The sequence below is a fragment of the Gopherus flavomarginatus genome, chromosome 3, assembly GCF_025201925.1.
Source record: "Gopherus flavomarginatus isolate rGopFla2 chromosome 3, rGopFla2.mat.asm, whole genome shotgun sequence".
NCBI lineage: Eukaryota > Metazoa > Chordata > Testudines > Testudinidae > Gopherus > Gopherus flavomarginatus.
The window spans coordinates 172092928-172102328 of record NC_066619.1 but is presented as its reverse complement, the minus strand read 5'-3'; the positions used below and the strand labels follow the sequence as shown (position 1 = coordinate 172102328).

The 9401-nt window shown below is 44.4% G+C and overlaps 1 protein-coding gene across 1 annotated transcript; it reads left to right on the top strand.

The window, feature by feature from the left end:
* Positions 1–2537: 2537 nt before the first annotated feature.
* Positions 2538–4373, top strand: LOC127047893 (zinc finger and SCAN domain-containing protein 29-like). The gene is made up of 2 exons (XM_050946766.1): positions 2538–3135; positions 3859–4373. Exons 1-2 carry the CDS (start codon positions 2580–2582, stop codon positions 3912–3914), a joined length of 612 nt encoding a protein of 203 aa, XP_050802723.1. The 5' UTR covers positions 2538–2579; the 3' UTR covers positions 3915–4373.
* The last annotated feature ends 5028 nt before the right edge of the window (positions 4374–9401 follow it).

Sequence of the window (9401 nt, the reverse complement as noted above, 5' to 3'; positions counted from 1 at the left end):
CCCTTCCATTCTGCTGTTCTGCTCAAAATCATCTCTGTTTGCCTGCTAGACAAGAGCGAGTTTTGTTATGCAAGGATGCCAGACACACAGCTTTGGGAGAGAGAACTAGATTTTCTTTTGGCTTGATCATTATCAAGATTAACTTAAATCTTGTCTACATGGGGGGAAATTGACCAGCATAGCTATTGCAGAATAACTATTCTGGTAAATTTTAAGTATTCTGGAAAAACTCTCCTGCATGTACGCTCTCTTCTGGAATTTAAATGATTTTTTTCTGGAATAATTACTTTGCTTCTGAAGTCACTTTTATTTGGGAGCAGTGTGTTCATACAGGAAAGCTATTATGCAATAGCTATGCTAGTTAATTTTCCCACATAGAAAAGATATAAAAATCAAATTTCAAGACCACCTTTGCAACCCTATTTTCTTCAAATTATTCCCTTATTTACACCAGTGTCATTTCTCTGAGGGCAAAAAGGTTGCATAGACAATGACCATGGATTTACTGGCAGTAGCATCTAGATATTATAGAGATGGACAGCCTAAGAATATGAGGTTTGGTCTAAACATAATTGTTTTAGTAATATAACTGTTGTAGTTAGGGGTGTGATTTCTTTTCCTACTGAAATAGCTAAATTGGTACAGCCTCTAAGCCGGATGCAGTTGTACTGGTATAAAGGTGCCTTGTAGTTTACTCCTCTTCCCAAACATGAATAGCTACATAGGTAAAGACACTTCTTATTCTATATAGTTGTCCGTCTACAGTAGTGAGATTGTACTGCCTAAACTATACCAGTATAACTAAAGCAGTACAATTCTTGTGTGTACATAAGATTTGACCAATAGATTTTTGGGACAATGGGATTACACAAGTGTAACTGAAAGCAGCTTTTGGCCTGTAGAACCTTGATAGTGCACAAATGAAAAGTAATACCTAGCTCTTATATAGTGTGTTTTTTCTTCAGTAGCTCTTAGCCCATTTGATGGGGAAACTGATGCACAGGAAAGTGAAGTGTCTTTCTTCAAGTACCCAGGAGGCCAGTAGCAGAGCCAAGAGTAGAACACATATCACTAGAATCCTAGTCTAGTGCTCAGTCCACTAAAATAATGTAATTTAACTATCAGATTTCAAGCTAGCCCCATGGTAGCGGGGTTAGGAAAAAACCACCTTTGTCTTGCATGTAAATTCGGCAAATGTGATCTGGAAATCATTGGCTTTCTCCCCAGTGTTATTACAGAATATTATTCTTGCATGCACCTCTCTTGTTCCTTGCCCTCCTGTAACACTCTTCCCCTGGAACACACACACACACTCTCTCTCCCGCTCCACAACCATTCTTTGTTCAGTTGAAATAACCATAACTGCAGTATTGTATTGCATTATATTGCATTGTATCGTACTAATACTTAACAACCAGCTATGGTACATCACAGTAACAAACTTAACATAAATCTATAAAAGTAGCTAACTATGTCTACTTTGTTTTCTATATTATTAAGGAACATCAACAAATTATATTTGAGTATGGACCAAACAAATGTAACCAAACTTTAAAAAAAAAAATCAGGTTTTTCCTTACCCTAATCCTGCAGTGTTTGGAAGAGGTGATAATGGATACAGCCTTGTGATTTACTTCTCCAGAAAAGTCCATAAAATAGCCATATTTGACTGGCTAAGCTATTGTTTTCTTTCCTTGCTGCTTGTGTCATCAGCTTCTCTGCATCCTCTGTGTCATCCAGGCAACTGGACCTGAAGGCAGCACCGCCGCTAGCAGCAGCAGCGCAGAAGTACTGATGGTATGGTAATGGGACCTGCAGGATTCCAGTCCTGTGCAGGGCTCTACTACTCTCTTCTGTTTTTTTTATCCACCCCATTCCCCCCTTCCACAAGACCAGCTTTGCTCTTTGAGCAGCTGCTCCACTTGCCCCACTCCGGTTATGGCTCTGATGGATACAACTGTGTTGATAATTTTAAGAAAAACACATTTCAGAGCAAAAAATAGAGATTTTTCTTTACTTTCCTAACTGATGTGGCAGAGGTGCTGGTGCTATGAATTGCCATATGTAGATTTGCCAGGGTTCAGGCCCGAACAAATTAAGCACTGCCTTGGAGACTGTCTGTTTTTGTATGAAGACTGAGATATTTTTGGTCTTACTAAATGTAATCAATTGCTTGACAAACATAGGCAGATATGTTCCTTTGATCAATTAAGGACACCATGGCCAGGTCCAGACTAGAGCTTTAAATCGATTTTAAGAGCTCTAAATCGATTTAAAGCTGTAACCGTCCACACTACAGAGTGCATAAAATCGATTTTAAGGGTCCCTAAAATCGATTTTGGAACTCCATCAAAACGAGAGGAGTAACCCCAAAATCGATTTTTTAAAATCGATTTTATGATAGTGTGGACGGCCATCGAAGTTAATGGCCTCCGGGACGTATCCCACAGTGCTCTAGTGGCCACTCTACACAGGTAAAGGTACTCTTCTGCTGGCCAGGTAAACAGGAAAAGCCCCGGGAAGTTTGAAATTCCATTTCCTGCTTGCACAGCGTGGAGCTCTCAGCAGCAGAGAGAAGAATGCAGTCTCCTGAAAATAGGAAAAGAGCTCCAGCATGGAGCACACAGGAGTTACTCGATCTGATAGCTGTATGGGGAGAAGAGTCAGTGCTTTCAGAACTGCGCTCGAGCAGACGAAATGAGAAAACCTTTGAAAAAATTTCTAATGCCATGCGGGAGAGGGGACATACCAGGGACTCGTTACAGTGCCGAGTGAAAGTGAAAGAGCTCAGACAGGCGTATCAGAAGACCAAAGCAGCAAAGGGCAGGTCAGGCTCTGCCCCCAAAACATGCCGGTTCTACGACGAGCTTAACGCAATATTGGGGAACAGCGCAACGACGAACCCCCCCTTGTCTGTTGATTCAGAGGTGGGCGTCGTGATTCCTGCAACTACGGAAGATTTATTTGATGGCGATGATCAGTATGATGAGGACCAAGAGGAGGAGGCTCCAGCAGAGAGCACAGAGCATTTTATCCCCCCAAACAGCCAGGATCTTTTCCTCACCCTTACTGAGGTTCCCTGCCAGCCATCTCAAGGCAGTACTCCAGAAAATGAAGCTGAGGGACCGTCCTCTGGTGAGTGTAATTTTTTTTACTAAAAGCTTCGGTTTAATGTAAGCCTTTTTTACTGGGTGCTTCAAATCACTACCTGTACTTAGAGTCACTGACCAAGTAGATTAAAAACCTTTCCTAAAACAGTGACCCATGAGGTGGTTTTTAGAAAAGTCTCCATTGTTACAGGGCGGATTCATCCTGCTTGTTCGGGGAACGCGAGAGCAAACCGCGGGAAGCTACTCTCCTTCCCTGCTTTGCTCTCGCGTTCCCCGAACAAGCAGGGCTCCTTGCCTGCGGTTTGCTGGGTGGTTCGGGGAACGCGAGAGCAAACCGCGGGAAGCTACTCTTCTTCCCTGCTTTGCTCTCGCGTTCCCCGAACCACCCAGCAAACCGCAGGCAAGGAGACCTGCTTGTTCGGGGAACACGAGAGCAAACCAGGGAAGGAGAGTAGCTTGATTACCAGTACAATCTACTACAGGGATTACTAGCCATTATTAACTTACCATTTTCTCCGGACATGGTCTGTGTGCTCCCCTGACCTGCGTCTGAGCAGAACTCTCTGTCCTCAGCCACAAGCAATAAGTATTAAAGGAATCCTAAGGTGACCTTGTGGTAAAGTAAAATGTTCAAGGTTCGGTAACAGGCACAGGTCAGTGAGGGGAGAGACTGTATGCATGGTTGTGTGAAATGTGTCTCTTATGATTCTTTTATCACTCTTTCCAAACCCCACCCCCCCACACACAGCTGCACATTTCTCCAGCCTCCCTCTCGCTTCTCATCTACGTGGGGGGGTATCATAAGAAGACTGAGGAAAAGGAGGACGCGTGAGGACATGTTCACCGAAATTATGGCAGTAACCCGTACAGAGAGAGCTCAGCAGGGAGACTGGAAGCAATTGGTCGCAAAGTACAGGGAGGCTGCCAGTCAACGCGAAGACAGGAGGGACGCCAAAAATGATGTCAGGTGGCAGGAAGATCAGCGCTGGCGAGCAGCAACTCTGGATCTTCTTCGTGATCAGACTGACATCCTCCGCGATATGCTGCAAGAGCTCCGTGGTTTCAGAATGCCCCTACAGCCCGTGTATAACCTCCCTCAGTACTCACCCTGTCCCACACCTTCCAGAACCAGGCGTGTAAGAACGCGTGGGGGAAGGCTCTCTGCACCAGCCCCCTCCACCGCTGCGGACACTCCAACCAGAAGGCTTTCATTAGATTGAAAAGCCCTTTGTGTCCTGTTTTTTCCCTCCTCTAATGATCCAAACTTCTACCATGGCACCTTTGCCTATTTTTTACTCTCAGGTCATGCTATTAAGGCAGTGTGACTGTAGATTGGTAATGAACTAAAGCAAGCAGCTTTGGAAAGCTGCACGGAAGCTAGTTATCAGCATCAGGATTTGACAATTGGGGATATGGGCAATACAGGGAAAACAAAGAAAGCAGCCATACCGTAACCTGGTCCATGAGAATTCTTGTTCTGTCTTCTCTGATGCACTTTCTTCTTTCAAACCTCCCTCCCCCTTCCTCCAAACCTCCCTCGCTCCGTCCCCCATAGAACAATGAGTTATGAAATTTCATGCACAGTATTGTAACAACAAGCATTATGCTTGATTGATGAAAGGGTCTGATTTTAAATAAAGAACACAATTCTTGTAACAAATAGTAGTAACTTTATTTTCAATAAAAAAGCAGTTAAGGAAGGTTGCAGGTACTGTGCCTAGCAGCAGACGGAAGCAGCTAATGGTGGAGGTAGGTAATAATTGGGAAATACAGAATTATATGTTTTCCAATGGACAGCTCTTGCAAGTAACCTAAGCAAGCAATTGAGGAATGCTGCAGGCAAAGTATCTTGCAGCAGCAACACCGCATAGACGGGGAGGGCAGCAATCAATTGAAAGGAAAATCAGCATTCAAACTGTACCCTGGCCCATGAGGAAGCTACTTTTCAGTGCTTCTCTGATGCGCACAGCATCCTGGTGAGATCTTCTAATTGCCCTGGTGTCCGGCTGCGCATAATCAGCGGCCAGGTGGTTTACCTCAGTCTCCCACCCCGCTATAAAGGCCTCCCCTTTGCTCTCACAGAGATTGTGGAGCACACAGCAAGCAGCAATGACAAAGGGGATATTGGTTTGGCTAAGATCTGAGCGAGTAAGAAGCGTTCGCCATCTCGCCTTAAGCCTGCCAAATGCACATTCTACCACCATTCTGCACTTGCTCAGCCTGTAATTAAACAACTCCTGAGCACTGTCAAGGCTGCCTGTGTATGGCTTCATTAGCCAGGGCATCAAGGGGTAGGCTGGGTCCCCAAGGATAACAATAGGCATTTGGACATCTCCAACTGTTATTCTCTGATCAGGGAAGTAGGTCCCTTGCTGCAGCCGTTTAAACAGTGTAGTGCTCCTGAAGACACGTGCGTCGTGAACCCTTCCTGGCCATCCCACGTGGATGTTGGTGAAACGTCCCTTGTGATCCACCAGGGCTTGCAGAACCATCGAAAAGTACCCCTTGCGGTTAATGTACTGGGCACCCTGGTGTTCCGGTGCCAAAATAGGGATGTGGGTTCCATCTATGGCCCCCCCACAGTTAGGGAATCCCATTGCAGCAAAGCCATCCACAATGGCCTGCACGTTTCCCAGAGTCACAACCTTTCGAAGCAGCAGCTTAATGATTGCTTTGGATACTTCCAGCACAGCAGCCCCCACAGTAGATTTGCCCACTCCAAATTGATTACCGACTGACCGGTAGCTGTCTGGCGTTGCAAGCTTCCATATGGCTATTGCCACTCGCTTTTCCACTGTGAGGGCTGCTCTCATCCTGGTATTATGCCGCTTCAGGACAGGAGAAAGCGAGTCACAAAGTTCAAAGAAAGTGCTCTTACGCATGCGAAAGTTCCGCAGCCACTGCGAATCGTCCCACACCTGCAGGACTATGCGGTCCCACCAGTCAGTGCTTGTTTCCCGTGCCCAAAAGCGGCGCGGAATGGGTAGAACCTCACCCATAACCGTCAGGAGCTCCAACGTGCAGGGGCCCGGGGAGTCAGAAAACTCGTTCTCCAGTTCGTCATCGCTGTCGTCCCCGCATTCAAGCATTCTCTCTTGCATTTCTGCATCATGGGTCAGCAGTGATAGAACGAGAATGCGTGAATTATTTACAGCATTCGCGATCAAGGACAAGAGCAGACCTGGATCCATGCTTGCTGCAAAATGGCGTTTCCCTCACTGCAGCCAGTAAAAACAGCGCGAACTGACTGTGTGCCGTTTACAGGAAGGGGGGGGGGGCTGTACCCAGAACCACCCAGGACGGGGACTTTGATCCCATCATGCACTGGGCTAGTAACCCATAATTCCAAAGGGCAGGGACCCGTGCAGGAACTGTGGGATAGGTACCCAGAGTGCAACGCTCAGGGAAAAGATGGACGCCAGGGAACATGGACGCTCAACATCGATGTAAGTAGCCCTAGTGTGGACGCGCAAAATCGATTTTATAAAGCCTGCTTTATAAAATCGATTTTAATAACATCGATTTTACCCTGTAGTGTGGACGTGGGCTAAATGTTTATACAGACATAGCGGTACTTTCCAAAGTCAGACGTTTTACAAGACAATCTGATACTTTAATGATCAGATGCATTTCACACTTCAAATAAATATCTAACAGAGGCAGATCATCTATAAACCATACAGTACTTTAAAAAGTCCTATGAGAATCAAACCTTCACAGCCCCATTGGGGAAGCCCCCCTACAGTTGCTAGAAGAGGTTCTCTCTTTCCCGTTGCCAGTCCAGTCAACTTCAGGAAGGCTTCAGCTTTGTGCTCAAGTCTGGGAAAGGCTTATCAGTCCTACAGTGGGTATTAGAGAGGCCAAAATTATTTCCAAATCCACCCCCTACAAAGGATGCCCTTTCAGAAATAAACCTAGATACCTTGCTAGTTTTAGAGAAGGAGATGAGACAAAACCTTAGAGTGAGCGCCAACAGAAATCTCCAGGACTGGTTAAACTGTGTGTTTTCAGTTCCCAAGTCCGCTGGGGTACACTGTCCAGTTCTAAACCGAAAGCCCTTAAATCTCTTTATGGCTTCCCAACTGTTTTGCAGTGAAAGGCTCAAAGCCATGGTTTACAAGGGGGGTTTCCAGCAAATACTAGATCCGAGGAAAGCCTCTGGTAGTTTGGATACATGGTTATGCTGTGGGAGATTCCTAAGAAGATATACCAGCTACAGGTGACTTCCTGGAAAGCAATATTGTACAGTAGGAGGGATTGGGAATTGAGCCTGTACATTGCTCCATGGATTTTCACTTCATTTATGAGATCCATTCCTCATGTCCTAAAATTCTGGGAGTGAAAATAATAATTTATTTAACTGTCTTGATTTCAGCATAATCAGAAGAACTCCTAAAGTAGGTTATTGTGCTTAAACTCCATTCAGAAGGGCGGTCGGCTTTCTAGTAAATCTAGAAAAATCTATATTAAAACTGTAACATGGGCAGCCACCTCCTGAGCACCCCTCATGATCACAGGTCATTCTGCAGTACCCTGCCTCTGTTTCCCCCTTTGCAGGGCCCTTAAAGAACTCGCTCAGTTCAAAGGTAGTTCAAAGAATCCCCTACTGGGATCCAATTCATTGAGTCCTCAGGTGTACATTGGCCCTCTAGTCCCCAACCCCAGTTCAGTTCTCATTCCTGATAATCCAAGAGTCTTTCAAAAATAAAACACAGACTCATACAGGCTTCATCCCAGTTTCAGCTGAGCACAGCCCTGCCTCCCTGCATGACTGTTGTTCTGCTTTCCAGCACCTCCAGCCTGGAGTTTGTCTTTCTCCACAGACCTTTCCAGCTGGGTCTTTGCGGTTTCTCCCCTGCTTGGACAGGATCTCTCCCATACATCCCTGCCTGGAGAGCTCTTCTCACTCTCTCCTGCTTCTTGAGCTTTTCCTCCTGCTGACTCAGGGCCCTGCAGGATTCTTCTTTCCCCCTGCAGTGTTTCTACAGCTTCAGTTTCCTGAGCATTCTTTCTTCACTGCAACTTCCTGCTCCTTTTTGTAGAGAAATCATTTGATTCTTCTCCAGGAGGAGAGGCTGATCATGTAATCAGAGTTGTCTTAGCTCCCAGCTCTCCATCCCATATGGCAAGCCACCCTGTTACAAACACCTTCACCCAGATTTTACTTACTGAGATTCACAGTAGATTCCAGGCAGGGGTTAAATTTTAATAGAGTATTTCTCAGAGCTTCCCACAGCTGCCCCCAACATACTATAAAAACTCTAGGGCAACTGAAAATATTTACCAGATCTTTGCTGTGGACAGCTCTGGCTCAATTTACGCCCCGATGGAGACTTGATTCTAAACCTTCACAGTGCCCAGTCCAAAAGGAGTTGACAAATATGTGTCAGGATGTGATGCATGATATTCCTCTTCTCTCAGAGGTGCCAGTGTATTTTATGTTACATCTAGGTAATGGGAGAGAGGTATTTTCCTTCAAGTTTTATATTCAAGATGTTAAGTCTATTCATAGGTTTTCACTATGTTTCTATAATAAAACACTTTACCTTTGCTGAACATGTTAAAGTTTTGTTTACATTTTCCAGATGCCTTAGTCTTTCACCGTTAAACATCAAGTAGGCACAGAAGATAAGCTGTTCTCAGAGACATCAAGAAAATGTGTTACCTTTAAAGCAACAGTGAATAGATTATGCCAATCCATTGATGTGATTTCTTTTTAAAATTTGTGACAGATGTGTCAATAATATTTTTTTCAGAATAAGTAGTATGATACAATATGTTGCAACCTCTATTACAAATTATATCAGTATATGTTGATGAATATGTAGAAGTATTATGTATTTAGCTGTCACAATTAGGATATAAATGTGACAGACTATACTCGTATGTTCACTACTTTTACAAAACAATAATAAATTTTATACAAAGTATGCCTTGTGAGGTATCATTTGAAAACTCATAATTCGCTGACCTTCATTGTCCTGGTAAAATGAGTGGCAACATTGTATGTAAATTAAGATTCTACTGTGTGATGTTACTAAGTCATATTCCAAACATACATCATTGTTGCAACCAGGGTCCTTTCATTGCACCAGGTCTTGTACAGAGGATGTCAAGTGGGGTGTCTACGGAAAGGTTACAGTTTGCTGGTTGTGATTATGCTGTCTGTATGTGTGTATCATTTTTGTATTTGAAGTTTGAATATTGGCTATGTACTTGTATCTCAATGTGTTTGATTCTAAGTAGCCTCAGTGAATCATTTGGTCAGCTTCTTGAGAAAGGACTATTCTC

Excerpts from the sequence above, each read along its gene's own strand:
- LOC127047893 (XM_050946766.1), top strand. The coding sequence starts at position 2,580 with ATGCAGTCTCCTGAAAATAGGAAAAGAGCTCCAGCATGGAGCACACAG. Across the intron at positions 3,136-3,858 it reads AGCTGAGGGACCGTCCTCTG|CTGCACATTTCTCCAGCCTC; the intron begins GTGAGTGTAATT and ends CCCCACACACAG.